We start from the raw sequence: 24,963 nt of genomic DNA on the forward strand, positions 1-24,963 counted from the left end.
GCTCAGTTGGTTGGGCGTCTAACTCTTGATTTCAGCTCAGGTCATGATCTCGGGGGCTTGGGAGCGGGCTCCGCTCTCAGTGAGGATTCCTCTCAAATCTTTTATTTTAAAAAAAAAAAGCACCATCATGGATAATGAAAATTATGTAAGTGTTCACTCGTTGCTTTGTTTTGGCTGCCAGGCAGCTAACATGTCAAAATGCACCTCAGTTGTTTTTGTTCTTGTTTTTGTTTTTTTCAGATTTATTTATTTGAGAGAGCACACATCTGGGAACAAGCACAAGTTGGGGGGAGAGGCAGAGGGAGAAGTAGACTCCCCCCTGAGCAGGGAACCTGGTAAGGGGCTCAATTCCAGGACCCTGAGATCATGACTTGAGCTAAAGGCAGATGCTTAATCAGCTAAGCCACCCAATTGCCACAAAATGCAACTCAGTTTTAATAATTGATTCTTATCCTGCTGTCTATCTATATTTTTCCCTGTTTTGTTTTGTTTTTAAGGTTTTATTTATTTGAGATTGAGAGAGCATAAGTGGAAGGGGGTGAGGAGTAGAGGGAGAGGGACAAGCAGACTCCACGCTGAGCATGGAGCTCAATGTGGGGCTCGATCTCACAACCCTAAGATTATGACCTGGGCCAGAATCAAGAGTCATATGCTTAACCATCTGAGCCACCTAGGTGGCCCTCATCTTTCCCTGTCTTCTATACAAATTGGTATATTCCTATACCAGATTTTTGGTTTTATATTTTTATTTTGTTGAATGTGTTGTTAACCACTTTGGATCCTTTGGGAGACTGAAGTTTAAGATGTTAGATGGAACATTTGAGAGCATGTGTGTGGTGTGCACTGTGCCACGGATTCTTGCTTTCAAAGGTTTAATGGTTTAGATGTGAGAGGTGATGAGTTCTAAACTAAAACAGTATCATTGCAGGTTGTCAGTAGGAACCAATTTGGGTAACGAGTCAAAGATAAAGTGGACACTAGTTAAAGTGACAAGGGCAGATAGATTTTAATCAATAATGTTACTATTATAACAGGGAAACGTGTGCACTGAATTCAATGTCGATTTCTACATGGTTAACTGGGCATTTTAAAGGGAGGATGGACGAATAGAGGGGCCAGAGAAAGGGGGCCCAGAAGAGTAAGGGAAGTGAAAAATTACAAAATGTGAGAAAGGGGGATTAGTCCATCTGAAACCCATCTGGGTTTGCTAACTGGTGCTTATTGACCTTAGGCTCCTACCCTCCCACAGAGCCTCGGAGATGGGGCCCTATTTTCAGGTATTGGTGGAACAAACAGTAAATTCTTTTCGCAGCCTTAAGATTTTCTCAAGTGGGTACTTTAAGGGGGGACTAGGGTCATACTAGTGACCCGTTAGAAACTATGTTAGTGTTTTGTTCAATGATTTATAGGCCATGGTTGAGGCCTAGTTGAGAAAAGGCTCAGAGGAAGCTGGATAGACTGGTTACAGAGAGACTGGAACAGGTAAAAATCAGTTTATCAATAGTTGAAATTTGGGGAGGAGGAAGGTAATGAATGGTAATGGCATTAACCGAATGAGGGAAGATAGAAAAAACTGGTTTAAAGAGAAAGGGAGGTAGAGATATAGCCAGTAGGCATTTGGAAATACACTTTCAGGAGGCAGTAACAGTAGGGATTTGATACTTGGCATAAAAGTGGAGGCTTGAGGAGGGGGCTGCTCCTGCTGAGAAGAGGACCGAAGGTAGAACTTTGATCACACTGACAGAGTTGGGCACTGAAGAGAACACAGTATGAAACCTGAGGAGTTGTAGGAAAGGTAGAAGTGGGAGAAGGTGGTGCTGTCAGAATCATGGGTGGAGTTTTAAGAAGACAAAGGTGATCATCAGTGACAAATTAGAAAGTCAGAATCAAGGCTGTCAAGGTCACTGGATTTAGCAGTCCAAAATGTATTCTGAAGCACTTGTGTCCTGCTTTACGACTTGTTTTTATTCAGTTTTCATATCAATTCTGGAGGAAACCTATGGTTTCTGGGTTTCTAGGAAGAAACCCTTCTAAAATCTGCCTTTGCAAGTTGTGCTCCACTCCAGTCACAGGAAGATTTCTTTGCTGTACCCTTCCTCACTTACCGGCAAACACGTATTACGCAGCTGTTACAGCTAGGCCTTGTGTCTGAGGCAGTGTAGGTGTTCAGTAAATATTGAATAAGTACTGGAGATAAAACAAAGGTCTCTGCCTTTGCAGAACTTAAAACATCCTACAGAAGAGAATAGACACAGACTGTAAAATAGTGTAACGAAGGAAATAAAACAGGTGTTCTGACAAAAATAGAGTAGCTGACTGTGGGTTAGGGTAATGAGGAAAGGACCTAGCAATTCTAAGAGCTAGGGAAGAGCATTGCGGGCAGAGAGAAAACAGGAAGTGTGAAGACTGCAACCAGAAACAGCCTCCAAATACTGATAGGGCCATTGTGACAGGAGCATATGATGAATGAAGGTACAGAGTTGAATGAGATGAGATGAATATATAGGCAGGACCTTGAATTGGAAAAAGGATTTTGTTCTACATGGGAGCAGTGGCGTCTCTGGTTTTATTGTGGTGATGAATGGGGGTGTGGGGGAAGAAAGGAAGAGGTAGGTTGCTTTAGTAGTCAGGTGAGAGATAGTAGTGACTTGGATGGTGTGGGGGTCAGGATTGAAAGACATGTAAATACCTTCAAGATATATTTGGAGATAAAACTGAGACAGGTTTTGGCAATAGATTACATGAAAGTGGAGAGAGAAGGAATCAGGGATGGTTTTTACTTGGGTTTTGGGTTGAGTAACTTGTAAATGTTGTTGCTGTTGCTTTTTGGGTGAGGGGAATTAGAGTAGCTTTGGATATCCAAGTAAAGATTTTGATAGGTAGTTGAATATATGGGTCTGGAGCTCAAGGGAAAAGGCTGAGCTTGGGACATAAATTTCTAAGTTATCACCGGAATGGATGAAATCAGCTAGTAAGAGAGTGAAGATAGAAACCAGCATGTAGATGTAGGGAGGAGGAGCCATTAAGAGGACAGAGAAAACTGGATGAGTTGGGAGTGGTGCCAAGACAACAGTGTTTCCGAGAGAGAAGGGATTAGTAATCCTACTGAGGGCTTAGAAGAGGACAGAAATTTCTATCCATTAGATATGGCAACAGGGAGGTTGTGTCCTTGATAAAAGCAGTTTTCTATGGAACAGAAGGAATAGAAGTCAATTTGAAGAGTTAGAAGAGTGAACAGAGCACACAGATTGAACAATAATGGTTAATGCCTATTTTTAAAACTTGGTCATTTTATCATAAAATGTGTAATATTCAAGAAACATGTCACAACAAAATTAAAGTGAATGGAGACTTAGGGTATGTAGATGACTGTCAAGAGAGATCTGGTTGCCATCTTATCAAATTTATTATCATTTGGGCAGTCCACCATTACATGCCTCCTGATGTGATAAGCATGAAACACAGCATCCCCTTAATGTATTATTGCCAAAAACATATTGTGAACCCAGGGCGCATGGGTGGCTCAGTCAGTTCACCCTCTGCCTTTGGCTCAGGTCATGATCCCAGAGTCCTGGGATTGAGCCCCTGGCAGGGAGCCTGCTTCTCCCTCTCGGTCTGCCCCCCCCCCCCCCCCCCTCCTTGCTTGCACAAATCTCTTTTTCTCAGATAAATAAAAACTTTTTTGAAAAAAAAATATTGTGAACCTGAATCTACTCTAGCCTTAAGACCTAACTTCGGTTTTACAGGAAATACAAGAGATGGGCATATAAATTAATGACAAAAAATAAGAATGCAGGGCATTCATATAAGACAAGTGACCTAGTCTCTTCAGAAAGTCAGTATCACAGGTGAATAAAGGGATCGGGGGAGAGAAGGATAGGGATTTTATAGATTAAAAATGACCAGATGTTAGAATAATCATATTGTTATTTTTAAAAAGTTTTTATTGTTAGGGCGCCTGGGTGGCTCAGTTGGTTAAGCGACTGCCTTCGGCTCAGGTCATGATCCTGGAGTCCCGGGATCGAGTCCCGCATCGGGCTCCCTGCTCAGCGGGGGGGGTCTGTTTCTCCCTCTGACCCTCTTCCCTCTCGTGCTCTCTCTCAAATAAATAAATAAAATCTTTTTAAAAAAAAAAAGTTTTTATTGTTAGAGGCTACATACTGAAATATATATAGATGAGGTGTCAGGAATTTGCTTAAGTGATTCAGGATCTGGGAGTAGATAGAAACATAGATTAATGGCTACTGGTTGATTATTGAATCTGAGTGATTGCATTGAGATTATTCTGTCTACTTTTGTATATATTTGAAATTTTCCATAATAAAATGTTAAAAGACTAATACAGTGGGTGAACCTTGGCTGGGTTCTGGCTTGGGTTGGGGGGAAAAAAACCCCTACTAGCTATAACAACCATTTTGAAATAAGAAAATTTGAGTATGGACTAGATAATAGATGTTTCGTTAATTTTCTTAGGTTTGAAATTGTGGTTATGTAAGAAGGTCCTAATTAGGAGGCACATACTAAAGTAATAAGGGTGAAGTGCAAGTTGTGACATTTACAACTTTGAAATGTCCAGTTAAAATATATATACATGTATGTTAAAAATATCCGTACATCTGATGGAGTAAAACAAATATGGCGTTGTTAAAACTTGTTGAATCTTGGGGCACCTGGGTGGCTCAGTTGGTTAAGTGTCTGACTCTTGATCTCAGTCCAGGTCTTCATCTCAGGGTCATGAGTTAAGCCCCATGTTTTTTTGTTTTTTGTTTTGTTTTAATTGTTGAATCTGAAAAGAGAGTTTATAGATGTTTCTTATGCTCTTTCAATTTTTTAGTGTTTAAGTAATTCATGGGGCACCTGGGTGGTTCAGTCAGTTAAGCGTCTGACTCTTGATTTCACTCAGGTCACGATCTCAGGGTCATGAGATTGAGCCCTGCATCAGGCTCTGCGCAGAGCCTGGAGTCTGCTTAAGATAATTTCTCTCCCCCTCTCTCCTTCTCCCCCTCTCCCCTGCTTGCACGTGCTCTCTTGCTATCTCTAAAAATAAAATAAATTCCTAATAAATAAATAATTCTTAATAAAAGGGGGACAGAAAGTTTTTTTGCTCTTTATGAGAACAGAGAAAAGGGGCAGTAGCTTGGGTAGGGGGGTGAATGAAAAAATACACTCACAAGTGACTGATTCTTAGGATAAAGAACGGCAGGTGGTAGGGGCACCTGGCTGGCTCAGTCGGTGGAGCATGTGACTCTTGATCTCAAGGTTGTGAGTTTGAGCCCCATGTTGGGGGTAGAGATTACTTAAAAATGAATCTTAAAAAAAAAAGAATTTCAGGTGGTGAGATTACTGGAACTATTCCTATGGTGCTGATTTTAACTAGCAAAGTTGTAAATCAATAATACCAAAACTTTGCCATAAACTTCGTAATTATCTGCTAGATAGACCAGCAAGAAGACAGGTAAAATTTAAGCCAGCCTATGATAAGAAACTGAGCCAGGTAAGTTTCGGAAGAGCATCTTTGAAAATGTCCAAATTTACCTCTGTCATTTGTGTTGTGTGTTGTCTTCCCACCCTTCCAATCACATCATGGCTGACTTTATCTGTTTTGGAAGAATTTTGATTTAGTTCATTCTGGTTGTATAGGTGTTCACACAGCGTCAGAGGTACTTTAAGTTTATGGCTGGTTGGATTTGTGGTCTAAGGAGAGAAGTCACTGCAAAGAAAAACCTATTACTATGAAAATGAGTTCCTAAAAATCAGATATAGTGGATAGAAGGTGGAACTCTTAGGCAGACATCTTGGCAAAGTTTTCAATTGCTCCCTGTTCATATGCACTAATTAGAGAATTGATTGCCAGTAATTCTCAAGTTAAAATGACTGAGTACATAGATCAATATAGACAGAACCTAGTCCAAGGGCAGGAGCCAAATTGAATAGAATTGTGTGTTGGGGGGATGGAAAGAAGTAATTCTCAGAGGTTGGATGTGAAAGTGGAGGCCTTTAGAATTAGAGATCTAGATCCCAGTCCCCGCTTCACAATTTAATAGCTGAATGATCTTGTGTAAGTCATAACACTTCTGAACCTGGTTCTTTAGCTCTTAATTGCTATTTAGCTACTGTCCCAGGGCTTAAAACAGCTGATTTCACCATAGCCCCTGTCAAATCTTGTTCGGCTGGCACAGTGTTGTAAAAACTGAGTATGAGTGCAATCCCTGATGTAATATTACGACTGTCCTGTTAAAAATCATTCACCTCTTTACCCCTTTTAAGGCATTTGAGTTTGTGTTTAACTGAAATTCTGGGATGTGACCAGATTTGTTTCTTTATCGGTGATGGAATAGCTTCCAACCCAGAATTCCGATGGATTTGCTGTTACCAATAGCTTTCCTTTTCAGGAAATGAGAAGAACCTGGAGTTTGGGACCAAATAGGTCAGGGTTGATATTAGCTTCCTGACTTGTTCACTTACCCTCTGAGTCTTCTTTCTTGTTTGTTAAATGGATTCTCGGGATTGTTGTGAAGATTAGAGATATCAGCGAAGAGGTTGGCACTATCGACAAAAAGGTTGGCTCATTATCAAATATTACTAGCCTGCTAAGGCTTATGGACTCTATCCTGGTACCTACCCTCTTACCCTTTTCAATTAACAGGCATATGGCCATAGTGTTTTAACCCAGGAATCTTAGGTTGATACATATTTGCTAGAGAATTCCTCCTGAAAGGTATGAGAAGCCAACTGAAAAAAGCCATTCAACCTGTGAGGAATCAGGTTTCTTACTTTCTTGAAGGAAGAGGCCTTAAATTGGGGAGTAACCATTTTATCTCTTTTATCTCTCTTCCCAGTGCCATTAAGAAACCGTTAATGCATCATTATGAGTTGTAAAGCTTCTAACTGTAGCATATGCCATATAGTCAGTCTGTGTGATTTAAAGCCTTAGCTCATTCCCGGGCAGCTATAATAACATTTCTTTGGAACCTCCCTCTGCTGAGGAGCGCCCACTCAACACCAGGACAAGGGAAATCATTTGAGAAGACTGACTCTTCATAGTGTTCCAGGTCCCATCTCCTTTGAAGATTGTCAGGTCATTGCCTAGAAAATAAAGCTAGTTCCCTTATCTCCTAAATATAGCTCCTTTCGGTTCTCCCAGGCAGATGCCTTCAATCAAGTGATTGCTTGGTAGCTTTTTGAAGTACAGACCATGAACATAAAGCTTTGATTTGGAAAGCCCTAGAGCCAGCAGGTGTACAGGATCTGAGCTTGAAGGTGTAGTAAGTAGTATCATTCCGATCCCACACACAGGACAGCTGGCTGTGCGTAGTACGCTTTTTTCTGAGAACATGTGCAAAATTTTTAAGTTTTATGGATCTCAAAATTTTAAACATCAGTGATTAAAAGGAGTACTGCAGTAATCTTACTACTCACTCAGTGTGTGACTTGAGACTCAGGTACTTTATCTGTCAGTTAGGGCTTATAGTAATTTACTAGGGCTGCCATAACAAAGTACCACAGCCTGTCTGGCTTAAACAACAGGAATTTGTTTTCTCACAGTTCTGGAGGCTAGAATTCCAAGATCAGGATATCAGCAGGGTTGGCTTTTTCTGAGCCCTTTCTCTCTTCGGTTTATCAATGGCTGTTTTCATGTTTTCATGGTATTCTCCCTCTGTGTGCATCTGTATCTTAATCTTCTTTTTATAAGGACACGAGTCATATTGGATTAGGGCCTTAACCCAGTATCCTCACCTCTTTAAAGACGCTGTCTCCATATAGTCACATTTGGAGAGACTGGGGGCCAGGCCTTCAACATAGGAGTTGGAGGCAGGGCAGAATTCAGGCCATAACAGGGTCTTTGCCTATTTTGTACTATTATTACTGGTTCCTTGGTTCTAAAAGTTTATAGAGAGTGCATGGTAACATTTGACATTTATTTCCTAGAAATGGGAGGTATAACTTCAGGGAACTATTCACTTTGAGAGAGTTCCTTGCCTAAGAAAACCCAAAGGCTGTCTAAGACAGATGCTAGAAAAGGTATTTTTATCATGGATTTCTTTTTTTTTAAGATTTTTAAAAATTTATTAGAGAATGAGTGGGGGGAGGGGCAGAGGGAGAAGCGGACTCCCTGCAGAGCAGGGAGCCTGACACAGGGCTTGATCCCAGGACCCCAGGGTCATGACCTGAGCCAAAGGCAAATGCTTAACCAACTGAGCCACCCAGGCACCTCGTATCCTGGATTTCTTGATCCAGCCCCAGCAAGTAGAGGAGTGCATGATGAAAAAAGCCCCTTTGCCTTCTGGTCCCTAAATGAGAGTCCAGCATTCCTTTGGTTGCTGATTCCAGATGTGCTTCTGCAGTTGTTCCTTCTTCTAATCTAACCTCCCCTGCCTTGCTTCTCCAGTGAAGTCATAAGCAAATATTTGTGATAGTTTCTTGTCACCGTGGTGACTAAAGAAGCACAGCCTGGTTCTCCTTCCAGCTTTGCTGTCAGCTCTGCTCAAAGGAGGGGACAGCCCTCTAGGAGAGCCCAGACTCAGAGTCATGAAAAACCATGTGTCAGGTAATGGGGGACAGCAATCCATAGTGCTGCCTTTAGGAATTTGTCCTGTGCCTTTTAGTCTCCAGGCACAGGAGTAATCAGGAACTCCAAGGGAGGCCACTGCAGTCCCCTAGAATTTTTTTTAATAAAAATTCACTTAGGGACGCCTGGGTGGCTCAGTCAGTTAGGATCTGCCTTTGGCTCAGGTCATGATCCCGGGGTCCTGGGATGGAGCCCCGTGTCGGGCTTCTTGCTCAGCAGGAAGCCTGCTTCTCCCTCTGCCTGCTGCTCCCCCTGCTTGTGCTCTCTCTCTCTGACAAAATCTTTTTTTTTTTTTTTAAATAAATTCATTTGGGCTTCACCAAGTGGATGTGGAGACATGCACATTCTAAGACCCACTACTGCAATTGGGTTCACCAAGCTACTTTCCAGAATGACCGAGGCACCTTCTCTGAAGTTTCATTTCCTCAGTTTCTCTAGCTCCAGAATTCAGCTCTTTTTTCAACTTCCATTTTCATTTCTCTTTCACTCAGATTCTCTTAGTAGACTCTACTCTGCTCCCCTCCCATTTATATATGGGTGTTTCACCCCCAACATGATTTGGGGTTGAAGAACCAGCCCAAATCTTGGGAGATTTCTTTTTTTTTTTTAATTTATTTTTCTTGATGTAGTGTTCCATGATTCATTGTTTGCATATAACACCCAGTGTTCCATTCAATACGTGCCCTCTTTAATACCCATCACCAGGCTAACCCATCCCCCACCCCCCTCCCCTCTAGAACCCTCAGTTGTTTCTCAGAGTCTACAGTCTCTCATGGTTCGTCTCCCCCTCCGATTCCCCCCCCTTCATTTTTCCCTTCCTACTATCTTTTTTTTTTTTTTTTAACATACAATGTATTATTTGTTTCAGAGGTACAGGTCTTTGACAGAGAGAGCACAAGTAGGCAGAGCAGCAGGCAGAGGGAGAGGGAGAAGTAGGCTCCCCGCTGAGCAGAGAGCTTGCTTCTCCCTCTCCCTCCCTCTGCCACTACCCCCCTGCTTGTGCGCACTCTCTCTCTCTCTGTCAAATAAATAAATAAAATCTTAAAAAAAAATAAACTCTCACTACAATCACCCCAACCACTTCAGAAGAGAGCAGTCTTAGAATTACTTGTTCGTTCTGTGTGCCTGTAAAACTTATTTTTCACCCCTTTAGCAATACCTTTAGTAACTGTTTCCAATTAGAAATTGAGGAGAATGGGGGGGGCACCTGGGTGGCTTAGTTGGTTAAGTTTCTGACTTTGATCGCAGCCAGGTCTTGATCTCAGGGTCATGAGTGCAAGCCCCACATTGGGCTCCTCCCTGAGCATGGAGCCTACTTTTAAAAAAGAGAGAAAGGAAAGAAAAAAAGAAATTTAGAGAATGGGAAATGCCTCTAGAGGGAGACTAAGTAAGGCTTCCTCTACTTGTGCGTTAACATAGGTACGCTCGTGCTCGCTCGCTCTCTTTCAAATAAAATCTTTTAAATAAATAGAGTGGGACGCTTAACCCACTGAACCACCCAGGTGCCCCAATCAGCGTCACTCCTATCAGTTTTTTAAATACTGAGATTGTTTTTAAAATGTAAATATGGGGTGGAAGGTATGATAAGGTCCCTCTGGCCACAGGAAGAGACAGGAATGAGGTGCAGAAGGAAGAAGTTTGTTATGCTCACAGGTCAGAGAGGGAGCCACTGCATGCTTGTAGGGTCCCAGCAGAAAGCACCAGGTAGTCAGGAGGCAGAAGGAGCAGGGGCAAGCTGATTTAGGCCAGAGCCTTTATTGAGATTTCTGAGGTAAAGTGAAGGCAGGGCATAGTAAACAGTTTAGGACTGGCTAGTTTTTGGTTGTTTTTTGTTTTATTTTGTTTTAAGATTTTATTTATTTATTTGACAGAGCAAGAGAGCGCAAGCGGGGGGAGCGGCAGGCAGAGGGAGAGGGAGAAGCAGGCTCCCCGCTGAGGAGAGTGCCTCAAACCCAGGACCCTGGGATCATGACCTGAGCCAAAGGCAGACATTTAACCAACTGAGCCACCCAGGTGCCCCCCTCTGTATTATTCTAAGCATTTTATGGTCTTCACTTGTATTTAGGTTGCTGATCCATTTTGAGTTAATTTTTGTATATGGTATGAGCTAGGTGTCCAACACAGTTCCTTCGTATCTGGAAATCTAGTTGTCCCTGCACTATTTTTTGAAGAGACTATTCATACTACATTGAATGGACTTGATACCCTTATTAAAATTATTTGGCTGACCATAGAGGTGTGAATTTTTTTTTTTACACTCTGAAATTTATTCCGTTGATCTGTAAACACCCTATGCCAGTACCACGCTATTCTGATTATTGTAGCTTTGTAGTAAGTTAGAAAATCAGGAAGTGTAAGTCCTCCAACTTTATTATCCAAGAGTATGTTGTTAGTTTCCACATATTTGTGAATTTCTGGCTTCATTCCATATGGTCATAGAAGATACTTTGTCTGATTTCAATCTTTTAGAATTCATTGAGACTCTTTGTGGCCTACAAGGTCTATCCTTGAGAATGTTCCATGTATACCTGAGAAGATATATTCTGTTGAGTGTTCTATAGATCTTTTTAGGTCTAGCTGATTCATAATGTTGTTGAAGTTCTCTGTTTCCTTATTAATCTTCTATTAAGTGTTCATTTTTTTTAAAAGATTGATTTATTTGAAAGAGAGAGCACGCACAAGCCAGGGGAGGGGCAGAGGAAGAGGGAGAGAGAATCTGAAGCAGATGCTGTGCTGAGCTTGATATGATGACCTGAGCCAAAACCAAGAGTCAGCCTCTTAGCCAACTGAGCTGCCCATGCACCCTGGTGCATTTATGTTTTATAATTGCCATATCTTCTTGATGAATTGACCCTTTTATCAGTATATAATGTCCTTCTTTATCTCTTGTAACAATTTTTGACTTGAAGTTTTTGTCTGATATTAGTATAGCTATCCCAGCTCTTTTTTGGTTACCAAATGGATGAAATACCTTTTTCCATCCATTTACTTTAAACTTGTCCATGTCTTTGGATATGCAGTAAGTCTGTGCAGACAGTGTATAGTGGTTGGAGAGCTTAGTCCATTTACATATAATATATTACTGATAAGGAAGGATTTCTGGCATTTTACTCATTGTTTCCTTTGTCTTACACATTTTTTGTCCCTCTCTTCCTCCATTACTGCCTTTTGAGTTCAGTTGATTTTTGGTAGTGAATTGTTTTGATTCCCTTCTCATTTCCCTTTGTGTATATTTTTAATTTCTATTTTGTGTATGTATTTTTAGGTATTGTGGTTACCATAGGGATTACATTTAACATTCTAAATTCATAGCAATCTAGGTTGAATTGGTACCAACTTAACTTAAAAAAGTCTTTTTCTGTATAGTTCCAGTTCCCTTTATGTTGTTGCCGTCACAAATTACATCTTTACACGTTGCATGCCTGGTAACAGATTTATAATTATTTTATATGTTTGTCCTTTAAATCATCTAGGAAGTAAAATGTGGAGTTACAAACCAAAAATATAATAATACTGATTTTTTTTTTTAAAGATTTTATTTATTTATTTGAGAGAGAGAGAGAGAGAGAGCATGAGGGGGGGAGGGTCAGAGGGAGAAGCAGACTCCTCGCTGAGCAAGGAGCCCGATGCGGGACTCCAGGATCATGACCTGAGCCGAAGGCAGTCGCTTAACCAACTGAGCCACCCAGGCGCCCAATAATACTGATTTTTGTATTTACCCATGTAGTTACCTTTACTGGCTTCAAGTTACTGTGGAGTGTCCTTTCATTTCCTTTCGTTTTCAGTTTGAAGGTCACCCTTTAGTATTTCTTGTTTAGCAGGTCTAGTGGTAATAGACTTCCTCAGCTTTTGTTTATCAGAAATGTCTTAATTTCTCCCTTGTTTTTTTTATTTAATTTTTTAAAAAGATTTTATTTATTTATTTGTCAGAGAGCGAAAGAGAGCACAAGCAGGGGGAGCAGCAGGCAGAGGGAGAAGCAGGCTTCCCACTGAGCAAGGAGCCCGATGCGGGGCTCGATCCCAGGACTGGGATCATGACCTGAGCTGAAGGCAGGTGCTCAACCAACTGAGCCACCCAGGCGCCCCTTCTCCCTTGTTTTTGAAGCATAATTCTGTCAGATACAGAATTCGTTTGACAGTTTTTTTTTCTTTTGGGTCTTTAAATTTGTCATCCCAGTGCCTTCTGGCCTTCATGGTTTCTAATGAGAAATTGGCTTGTTATGTGATGAGTCGCTTCTCCCTCACTGTTTTCAAGATTCTCTTTGTGTCTTTGGCTCTCAGCAGTTTGATTGTGTGTCTAGATATGGAGTTTATCCTCCTTGGGATTCAGTGAACATCTTTTTGTGTAGATGCATGACTTACATTGAATTTGGGAGGTTTTCTGACATTATTTCTTAAATTCTTTCTGTCCCTTTTTCTATTTCTTTGACTCCCATAATGATTGTTGGAATCTGATGGGTCTTCTAGGCTCTGTTACTTTTCATTTTTCGTCCTTTCTGCTCCTCAGATTTCATAATTTCAGTGTTCCTGTCTTGAAGTTTGCTGCTTCTATCATCTGCTCACATCTGCCATTCAACCCCTCTAGTGGATTTTTCATTTCAGTTATTGTACTTTTCAACTCCAGAACTTTTTTTTTAAGTTTATCTATTTATTTATTTAAGTAATCTCTACCTCCAAGGTGGGGCTGAAATTCACAACCCCAAGATCAAGAGTCGCATGCTCCTCCCAACTGAGCCAGCCAGGCACCCCTCAACTCCAGAACTTCTGTTTTTCTTCTTCTGTTTGGTCCTTTTTCAGTTTGTTGATACTCATTTTGTCCATGCATTGTTTTCCTGATTTCCTTTAGTTTGTTTGTTTATTTATATTTAGCTCTTTGAGTGTATTTAAAACCATTGTTTGAAAGTCTTTGCCTAGTAAGTCAAGTATCTGGGTTTTATCAGGGATAGTTTCTTTCTTTCTTTTTTTTAAAGATTTTATATTTTTATTTGGCAGAGAGAGACACAGCGAGAGAGGGAACACAAGCAGGGGGAATGGGAGAGGGAGAAGCAGGCCTCCCGCCGAGCAGGGAGCCCGATGTGGGGCTCTGTCCCAGGACCCTGGGATCATGACTGAGCCGAAGGCAGTCGCTTAACGACTGAGCCACCCAGGCGCCCCCTCAGGGATAGTTTCTGTCCATTTATTTTGTCCTTTCGAATGGGCCATACTTCCCCTTTTTCTTCATATGCCTTGTGATTTTTTTTTAATTAAAAACTGGAAATTTGAATATTATAATATTGTAACTCTGGAAATCAGTTTTTCTTTTTTTTCTTTTTTTTTTTTAAAGATTTTATTTATTCATTTGAGACACAGAGATAGAGAGCATGAGCCAGGGGGGAGAGGCAGAAGGAGAGGGAGGAGAAGCAGGCTCCCTACTGAGCCAGGATCCCGACGCGGCCTTGATCCCAGGATCCCGGGATCACGACCTGAGCCGAAGGCAGACGCTCAACCATCTGAGCCACCCAGGCACCCTGGAAATCAGTTTTTCTATTTGTCATGTGTTCTTGGCCCATTTGTGTTTTTTTCTTTTATAATTCCATTTTATCTCCATTATTGGCTTAAAGAAATGTTTTAAATGGGAAAAAGTTATTTTATATGTACCTATATGTTTACCATTTCTAGTATCCTTCCTTTTGTGAGGATCTGAGTTACCATCTGATATCGTTTTCCTTCTACTTCAAGTACTGTAGTTTTTGTTTTGTTTTAGAACTGTAGTATTTCTTCAGTGCATGTCTGCTAGAGACAAAGTCTCAGCTTTTGTTTTCTATTTCACTTTCATTTTTGAAAGTATTTTCATTGAGTATAGAATTCTAGTTTGACAGATTTCCTTCAGTAAATTCAGGATGGTACTTCATTATCTTCTGACTTCTATAGTTTCCGGCAAGAAGTCACGTCATTCTTACCTTTGGTCTTCTATGTGTAATGAGTCATTCTAGCTGTTTTTCAGATTTTCTTTATCACTGGTTTTCAGGAATTTTGCTATGATGTGCCTTAGTGTGATTTTCTTTGTTTTTTAAAGATTTATTTATTTATATGAGAGAGAGAGTGTGCACGCATGTGTATGCAAGGGGCGGGGGGTGGGCAGAGGAAGAGGGGGAGAGAATCCAAGCCGACTCCATGTTGAGCACGGAGCCCCATACAGGACTCAATCTCACGAGCCTGAGATCACCACCTGAGCTGAAGCCAAGAGTCGGTCGCTGAACTGACTGCGCCACCCAGCTGCCCCTGATTTTCTTTGTTTTTATCATAATTAAGGTTTATCATGGTTTCTTGGGTATATGGGATCAAATTTGGAAATTTTTCAGTCTTTCTTTCTTCATAAGTTTTTTTCTGTCTCCCTTCCTCCTCCACCCCACTTTTCCTCCTGTGAATCCAGCTACAGGTATATTAGGCCATTTGATAACATTTGCACTGCAGCATCATTTTGGGGTCTATTGATTTTCTTCTGACTGTAGGTCATATTTTCCTGCTTTTTGGCACATCTGTAAGTTTTTAATTGGATTTTTGATGGAATTTTTTGTTTTTGTTTTTTTAAAGGATGTAGAGCTTTATAGGCAGTTGTTACATTCTGCTCAGTTGATCAGTTTAAGTCTTGTTTTTAAGCTTTGTTAGTAGTCTTTTGTAGGGATAGTTTAATCTCACTATTAAAGCATAGCCCTTTTAGGGTCTTCACTGAATGCCCTGAGTGATCAGTGAGGAATCTCCATTCTGATTCATCAAGTGCCTTCCTGCCCTTAGTCTTCAGCATGGATTTACGGGAACCCCAAATAGATTTCCTCAGTTTTTTTCTGTGTATCTCACTCTTCTCTGGAACTCTGCCTCACAATTTCCAGCTGTCTCAATCTCTTTAAACCATCCAGTCCCTTTCCCCAACTAATAAGATTCCTGTGCTATTTGGTAACCCTCTCCCTGCTCAGTGGTCTAGAACATGTTTCCTGGCAGAAAGTCAAGGAGATAAGTAGGGCTCACACTCTTGGGGATCACAGGTTTTCACTGCCTCATGTCCAATATCTGAAACAGTTTACAGCAGGAAGGTAAATCAGTCCCTGTTATTCCACCATGACTGGAACGGAAGTGATAGATAGCTATGTTAATGTCTAACAAAGTAGACAAAAAGCATTGTTAGGGAATAATTAGGCTGTTTACAATTTTAAAAAAAATTCCTAAATACACCAGGAAGGACAGGACTATTCTAAAGGTATGTACCTCTAATAAAATTGTCTCAGAATATATAAAGCAGGGGCGCCTGGGTGGCTCAGTCGTTGGGCGTCTGCCTCGGCTCAGGTCATGATCCCAGGGTCCTGGGATCGAGCTCTGCATCGGGCTGTGTCTCTGTCAAACAAATAAAATCTTTTTTTTTTTAAGATTTTGTTTATTTGACAGAGAGAGAGACAACGAGAGAGGGAACACAAGCAGGGGGAGTGGGAGAGGGAGAAGCAGGCTTCCTGCCGAGCAGGGAGCCCGATGCCGGGCTCGATCCCAGAACCCTGAGACCATGACCTGAGCCGAAAGCAGACGCCCAACAACTGAGCCACCCAGGAACCCCCATGACTTTGAATCTTGAATTTAGGTCTTTTTCCAGGCTGGTGATGTGATATGTGGTACACTACTCTCTCTTAATGCTGGCCAGCAGCAGTGAGGCCCAGCCCCCAGCCAGTCATGTGATCACAAAGGTAAACAACTGATACACTTACAACCATTCTGTGCCCATATGGCCATTCTTTTTTTTCCACTTTCCATATAGTATTCAATAAGTTACATGAGATAGTGAATATGTTACTATAAAATACCCTTGTGTTGGATGATTTTGCCCAACTGTAGGCTAATATGGGTGTTCTGAGCACATTTAAGGTAGGCTAGGCTAAGTTATGATATTCCGTAGGTTAGGTGTATTAAATGCATTTTTGACTTACAGTAGCATCAGCTTAACAGTGGGTTTATGAGGACATAGCTCAATCATATAAGTCAAGGAAGATCTGTAAATTTAAAAGAATCTCTGAGACTCTAACTACAGTGTAATTATATTAGAAGTAAATAACAGAAGAAGTAAGTCCCCAAATATTACTAATTTAAAAGAACACTCATGATCCAAATAAAACTGATGGAAATTAGGTATTCAGAAGTGAATTACAATTAAAATATTAATTTGAAGGAAATTTAAAAGCCTTAGGAAGATAATAACCAAAATAAAAAGTCTGAACATGAATGACTTAGGTACATGAGTTAGAAAAAAGTAGACAGGAGGGCCTCCTGGGATAGAGCCCCCCCCCATTGGGCTTCCTTCTTGGCGGGGAGTTGGCTTCTCTCTCTCCCGCTGACCCTCCCTAATGCTCATTCTCTCTCTCTCTCTCTCTCTCTCTCTCTCTCTCTCTCTCAAAGTCTTTTAAAAAAAAAATAAATGAAATTACCCATGAAATCCTGTGATAAGCTGCACTTGGTCAAGATGAATTAGTTTTTTTATACATCGTAGGTTATGTTTTAATATTATTTAGAATTTTTGTATCCTTGTTCACAAATGACCTAAGAAAAGTATAGGACCTTCTCATATTATTATTCTTTGGTGGTGTTATCAAAAGAAATGCTCCTCCGAGCACGGTTAAGCGTCAGCTCTTGGTTTCTGCTCAGGTCATGATCTCATAGGTCTTGGGATTGAGCCCCAAGTCTGGCTTGGCACTCAGCGGGGAATTTGTTCCTCCCCCCACTCATGCTCTCAAATAAATAAACCTTAAAAAAAAAAAAGAAATACCCCTTATTTTCCTGTTTTCTGAATGTATAAGAGTAAATAAATAATTTATTGAAAATTTGGCAGAACTCTGTGAAACCACTTAGGCCTGGCATTTTCTTTCTTTCTTTTTTTTAAAGATTTTATTTATCATTAGAGGGAGAGAGTGAGCACAAGCTAGGGGAGCGGCACGCAGAGGGAGACGCAGGCTCCCCGCCGAACAAGAACCCCGACGCAGAACTTGATCCCAGGACCCTGGGATCCTGACCTGAGCCGAAGGCAGACGTTTAACCGACTGAGCCACCCAGACACCCCGGCCTGGCATTTTCTTTGTTAACTAGTCTTTACTGTTGATTCAATGTATTTCATGATTATAAAGCTAGTGAAACATCCTATTTGAGTCAATTGTGGTAACTTAACGTTATTCTAGGAATTTGTCTTTTCAGAGGTGTTAGCATAAAGTTGTTAATGTTCTTTTTAATTTCCTAGTTACTTGTAGTTCTTTTTTTATTTCTAGTATTTGTGTCCTCTTTTGTTCTTTTTATTTATTTATTTTTAAGATTTTATTTATTTATTTATTTGACAGACAGCAAGAGAGGGAACACAAGCAGGGGGAGTGGGAGAGGGAGAAGCAGGCTTTCCGCTGAGCAGGGAGCCTGATGTGGGGCTCGATCCCAGGACCCTGGCATCATGACCTGAGCTGAAGGCAGGTGCTTAACGACTGAGCCATCCAGGCGCCCCTCTCTTTTGTTCTTTTAAAAATCTTACCAGATTTGACTTCTTTTAGTCTTTTGAAATATCCAAGTTTTTCCTTTTTTAATCCTCTCTACTGTATGATTTTTCTCTGTTCTACTTTAAAAAAATTTTTTTTGAGAGCGTGCAAGAGTGCATGTATGGGGAGGAGAGGGAGAGGGAGAAGTAGACTCCTTGCTGAGCAGGGAGCCTACCCATGGGGAGCCCCTCATGGATAATTTTATATTAGAAAATCTATAGTTTAATTCATTCATTATGCCTTTTAAAGAGAAAAACCACATATCATCTCAGTAGATGCAGAAAAAGGATTGGATAATAATCAACCCTTAGTCATGATTAAAAACGTGTAGAAAACTAGGAATACAGGGGTCTTTTTTAAACTGATCAAAGATGTATGCCAGGGCGCCTGGGTGGCTCAGTTGACTGCCTTTGGCTCATGATCCCAGGGTCCTGGGATTAAGCCCCACATCAAGCTCCCTGTTAAACAGGGAGCCTGCGGCTCCCTCTTCCTCTGCTGCTCCCCCTGCTTATGATCTCTCTCTCTCAAATAAATAAAATCTTTTTTAAATTTAAATTCAAGTAGTCAACATACAGTACATCATTAGTCTCAGATGTAGAGTTCAGTAATTCATCAGTTGCACATAACACCGAGTGCTCATCACATCACATGCCTTCCTTAATGCCCATAACCCTAAAATTTTTTTTAAAAGATTTATGTTAGAGAAAGTGTGGGGGGGGGGGGGCAGAGGGAGAGGTAGAGAAAGAATCTCAAGCAGAGCCCAGCAGGGGGCTTGATCCCATGACCCTGAGACTATGACCTGAGCCAAAACCAAGAGTCAGACGCTTAATCGACTGAGCCACCCAAGCACCCCACAAATAAAATCTTTTTTTTTTTTTCTTTTTAAGAAAATATGTTGGGGCAAGAAAGAAATTGATCAAGAGATTCTAAAACTAGACTTGGGGGGGGCACCTGGGTGGCTCAGTTGATTAAGCGTCTGCCTTCGGCTCAGGTCATGATCCTGGGGTACTGGGATAGAGCCCCATGTCAGGCTCTTTGCTCAGCTGGGAGCATGCTTCTCCTTCTCCCTCTGTCTACTGCTCTGCCTACTTGTGCATTCTCTCTGTGTGTCAAATAAAATCTTTTAAAATTTTTCAAAAATTAAAAAAAACTAAAACTAGACTTGGTCAGAAAGGGAGATTTGTTTGATGACAGGAGTGGCATAGTGAGAAAGGAAAGTGTTCAGTAAACCGTGCCAAGACAATTATTTATCCACATGGAAAAAAATGAAATTGAATCCCTATCTCATATACAGTTAAGTTGCAGGTAGATGAAACACTTGCATGTAAAAGGCAAGTTTTAAAACCTCTAGAAGACATAAGAAGCTATCTTTCTGATTTGGGGAGCATGAAAGGGTTTATTAAACAAGACACATAGAAAAAGCTAAGTATAAAAAAAATTTTAACTATGTTATATATATATGTATTTGTATATATATATTTAACTACTATATATATATATATATTATATATATATTAAGAACTTGTTTAAGAACTCCATAAAGTAAAAATTGAAAAAACTGAAAAGCTTCAAAGTGCTAGAAGATATTTGTAACACAACCCACAAGTGATTAACAACTAGAATATCTAAAGAGCTACAGATTGATAAGAAAAGGGCAAATAATTCAATAGAAAAATGTTCAAAATACACAAATAGATTTTTCAGAGAAGGGTAAACATGGCTAATAAATATAAAATCTAACCTCATTAGTAATCTGGGATGTGCAAATCATTATCAGTGAAATACCTCATACACAGTAGGGATTGGCAAAAGTGAAAATTCCAAGTAATAAGATATATATCAATGGGAACCTGTTGTGTATTGCTAAGCTAGTGTAAATTGGTATCACCGTGGAAGGCAACATGGTGCTAGTTGGTCAAGTTTAACATTTACCTGCCTACAACCCAGCAATTCATTCCTTAGAGTTCTCAAAGTGCGATCTGCAGAGTATTTCAGAGGGCCTGGGAAGTGAAGACTAAGATGTTATTTGCCAACTCAAAATGGATCAAAGACTTAATTGGTAAAACCTGAAGCTATAAAACTCCTAGAAGACAACATTGGAAAAAAAGACCTTGGTCTTGGCAATGATTTTTTTGGATATGACACCAAAAACCTAAGCAACAAAAGCAAAAATAAACAAGTGGGACTACATCAAACTAAGAAAGCTTGAACTAAACTTAAAAGCTGCTATACAGCAAAAGAAACAGTCAACAAAATGAAAAGGCAACCTATAGAATGGGAGAAAATATTTGCCAACCATGTCTCTGATAAGGAGTTAATATCCAAAATATATAAGGAGCTCATACGACTCAACAACAGACCCCAAATATTCCAATTAAAAATGGGCAAAAGGGGGTGCCTGGGTGGCTCAGTCATTGAGCGTCTGCCTTCGGCTCGGGTCATGGTCCTGGGGTCCTGGGATCGAGCCCCGCATCAGGCTCCCTGCTCCGTGGGGAGCCTGCTTCTCTCTCTCCCACTCCCCCTGCTTGTGTTCCTGCTCTCACTGTGTCTCTCTCTGTCAAATAAATAAAAATCTAAAAAAAAAAAAAAAAAAAAAAAAAATGGGCAAAGGACCTGAATAGACATTTTCCCCAGAGCCAGACATATGAGTGGCCAATAGGTACATGAAAAAAGTGCTTAACATCACCAGTCATCAAGGAAATGCAAATCAAAATCACAGTGAGGTACTACCTCACACCTGTTGGAATGGCTATTATCAAAAACACAAGAGGTAAGGTATGCCTGGCTGGCTCAGTTGGAAGAATGTGCAACTTTTGATCTTAGCCTCACCTTGGATGTAAAGGTTACTTAACTGAATAAATAAATAAAAACTTTAAAAACCCCAAGAGATAACAAGTGTTGGCAAGAATTTGGAGAAAAGGGAAGATTTGTACTCGGCTGGTAAGAATGTAAGTAGGTAGGGGTTCTTGGCTGGCTCAGTCAGTAGAGTATGCAACTCTTGATCTCAGGGTGGTGAGTTCAAGCCCTAAACTGGGTACAGAGTTTACTTTAAATTTTTTTTTTAAATAATGTAAATAAGTAAAGCTACTATGGAAGAGGGTATGGAGCTACCTCAAAAACTTAAAAATATAACTGCCATATAACCTATCAGTACCATTTCTGTGAAATGAAATCACTATGTCAAAGAGATATGTGTACCCTCATGTCATTGCAGCAATATTTACAAGAGCCAAGACATGAAAACAACCCAAGTGCCCCATCAACAGATGAATGGATAGGGAAAACATGATGTATATATAAACAATGGACTATTATTCAGCTATAAAAAGAAAGGAATTCTGATATTTGTTTTTTGTGTTTTTTTAAAGATTTTATTTATTTATTAGAGAGACACAGCGAGAGAGGGAACACAAGCAGGGGGAGTGGGAGAGGGAGAAGCAGGCTTCCCGCGGAGCAGGGAGCCCGATGTGGGGCTCGATCCCAGGACCCTGGGATCATGACCTGAGCTGAAGGCAGACGCTTAACGACTGAGCCACCCAGGCGCCCCAGGAATTCTGCTATTTGTGACAGTATGGATGAATCTTGCGGTCATTATGCTAAGTGAAATAATAAGTAAAAAAGAGAAAGACAAATATAAATCCATGTATGTGTAGAATCTGAAAAGACAAAACTCAAACTGTAGATGGGTGGTTGCCAATCTGGGGTGGGGGAAATGAATGAAGGTGGTCAACAAGTACAAACTTCAGTTGTAAAGTAAGTTCTGGGGATCTGATCATGGTGACTATAGTTAACAGCACTGTAGTATATACTTTAAAGTTGCTAAGAGAATAGATCTTAAATGTTTTCACCACACACACACACCAGTAACTGAGGTGATGGATGTGTCAGCTAACCTTATGTGGTAATCATCTTGCAGTATGATGCATAGATCATCACTTTGTGTACTGTAAACTTAAATGATATAGATCAGTTATATCTCAATATAGCTAGAAAAAATTTAAAAACGTTATTTGCCAATTTCTACTATTTTGATGTTTGTATTGCAGAAGTAGTTCAAAAGCAATGATGGGTGAGATTTCTGGTGCCTTAGCACAAATCAAGACAGTGGTACCAAACTGTACTAGTAGTCCATGTATTTGCCACCAACTCCCTCACTGTTGGAAAAAAAATTTGCTAGTTTCACTTAAGAATGTCCTTGATGAAACAGTACAAACCCAACCTTTGAAAATGTGTCTGGAGGAAAATCACCTGCGGGTAATTGAGTTACTAGCTAAATTAGCCATTTTTAAATTTGACACCATTTTGGGGGCGCCTGGGTGGCTCAGTCGTTAAGCGTCTGCCTTCAGCTCAGGTCATGATCCCAGGGTCCTGGGATCGAGCCCCGCATTGGGCTCCCTGCTCGGCGGGAAGCCTGCTTCTCCCTCTGCCCCTGCTTGTGTTCCCTCTCTCGCTGTCTCTGTCAAATAAATAAACAAAATCTTTAAAAATAAATAAGTAAATAAGTAGACACCATTTTTTTTTTTAAGCTTTTATTTATTTATTTGCGAGAGAGAGAATGAGAGACAGAGTACATGAGAGGGAGGAGGGTCAGAGGGAGAAGCAGACTCCCCGCCGAGCAGGGAGCCCGATGCGGGACTCGATCCAGGGACTCCAGGATCATGACCTGAGCTGAAGGCAGTCACCTAACCAACTGAGCCACCCAGGCGCCCCAAATAGACACCATTTTTTAAGAAAAAAAGAGACAGGGGCGCCTGGGTGGCTCGGTCGTTAGGCATCTGCCTTCGGCTCAGGTCATGATCCCAGGGTCCTGGAATCGAGCCCCACGTTGGGCTCCCTGCTCAGTGGGAAGCCTGCTTCTCCCTGTCCCGCTCCCCCTGCTTATGTTCCCTCTCTCGCTGTCTCTCTGTCAAATAAATAAATAATCTTAAAAAAGAGAGAGAGAGAGACAAACCAAAAAATAGACTGAACTGTAGAGAACAAATGATGGTGCAGGTGGGCAGGGGGATGGGTAAAAGAAGTGATAGGGATTAAGAGCACACTTATCTTGATGAACACCGAGTAATGTATACAATTGTTGAATCAATATTGTACACCTGAAACTAATATAACATATGTTAACTATACTTGAATATTTTTAAAAGTTGACACTATTTTTACTTGAAAGAGTGACTGACAGACAAACTGGTTATTCAGACTTAGATACTGGGCAGATGTTTTCTCAAAATGAATGAAATTCAGGATAGCAGTTTCCTTTTGGCTGGAGTTGGAGTGGGGCTGGAGGAGCCTGGGACAGGGTAAGGGCCCACAAGATTCAGACATATTGATAATGTTCTAGTTTTTAGATTTGCCTACTTTTAGATTTGGTGGTGGCTTTACAGATGCTCATTGTATTTTTTGCTTGGTAACCTAACATTATGTTTCATCTTTTTGTATGTATCAAATAGTACAGAATAAAGTTTAAATTTTAATGTGAAAAATAGATGGTGGGCATATGGGTTATTAAAGATAACATGGTATTCCACTGAATTAGATATGCTGTAATGTATTTCACCTAGCTCAGTTAAATATATTTTATTGGGCAAGTCAAGTTTTCTCTCTTGTCATAGAGGTGATCATAACTTGTGAGCATTTACCATATGGCCTAGCATTGTTCTAAGTAGTACTTCACAGGTACTAACCTATTTAATCCTTACAACTCTATGAAGTAGGAAGTCATGTCCCTGTTTTAAAGATGAGATGTCAGGTGCTAAGTTATTGAGATATCAGGACTCCTTGAGGAGCTTTGGTCCCCTGAGTAGGGGAGATTGGGAGGCTGGGTAGGGACAGAAGCCCAGTGAAAAAGAAATGCTGTCCTCTTAAAAGCTTTTGTATTTGTTATCTTCTCTTTTTCTAGAGACCATGGCGAGCCCCGGGAAAGATAATTATCGAATGAAGAGCTATAAGAACAATGCCCTAAACCCTGAGGAAATGAGACGAAGAAGAGAGGAGGAGGGCATTCAGCTCCGGAAGCAGAAACGGGAGCAACAAGTAGGTTAACCTGAGTGTGCTCAAACATACTGTTCAGGAAAACAATCCAGCCACCATGGTTGGTCTCCACCTTACATTCTCACTTTCCCCTTAGAAAAATAGCTTATTAGCTCTGTGGGCCACTCATCTAGTTTCCTTTATTGTAAAGATGCTGGAAGCTTTGAAAAAAGAACCATTCTCTTACTCCTTTTCCATAATTTAGAACAACTTACGGGGTGCCTGGGTGGCTTAGTTGGTTAAGCATCTGACTCTTGATTTCAGCTCGGGTCATGACTTCAAGGTTGTGAGATCGAGGCCACCCTCCCCCCGCCGCCCCGAATCTGGCTCTGCATGGGCATGAAGCCTGCCTGCTTAAGATTCTCTCTCTCCCTCTGCCCCTCCCCCCAACTTGCACTCACGCATGCTCTCTCAATTTAAAAAAAAAAAATTTAAACGTCATTTTTGTCTATTTTCACATATGTGAAATATATATATATCATTTTTCATATATTGTCTTCAGTATAATATTCTAGTTTAGCCCCTTGTTGTCTTCTCTCTTCTTCACCCCCATAGTCAGTGTTAGGCCTGGCTCCTTAAGAGGTTCATCACCATTCTGGCTGCCTTACTTCTCTGTCTTAAGTCCATTCTTTGTAAGTCTCCCTAGGACTGAGACTTTATTTATTTTTTTTTTTAAGATTTTTTATTTATTTATCTGAGAGCGAGAATGGAAGACAGAGAGCATGAGAGGGGGAGGATCAGAGGGAGAAGCAGACTCCCCGCCGAGCAGGGAGCCCGATGCGGGACTCGATCCCGGGACTCCAGGATCATGACCTGAGCCGAAGGCAGTTGCTTAACCAA

At 40.8% G+C, this 24,963-nt stretch overlaps 1 protein-coding gene across 1 annotated transcript in view; it reads left to right on the plus strand.

Moving 5' to 3' along the window:
- KPNA6 (karyopherin subunit alpha 6) overlaps positions 1-24,963 on the plus strand; it is a 52,274-nt gene that overhangs the window by 15,104 nt on the left and 12,207 nt on the right. Inside the window, exon 2 of the mRNA XM_021684182.1 lies at positions 23,993-24,126. Coding sequence (XP_021539857.1) covers positions 23,993-24,126 — 134 coding nt within the window. The remainder of the gene's footprint in view (positions 1-23,992; positions 24,127-24,963) is intronic.

The sequence above is a fragment of the Neomonachus schauinslandi genome, chromosome 4 (assembly GCF_002201575.2).
Source record: "Neomonachus schauinslandi chromosome 4, ASM220157v2, whole genome shotgun sequence".
Lineage (NCBI taxonomy): Eukaryota > Metazoa > Chordata > Mammalia > Carnivora > Phocidae > Neomonachus > Neomonachus schauinslandi.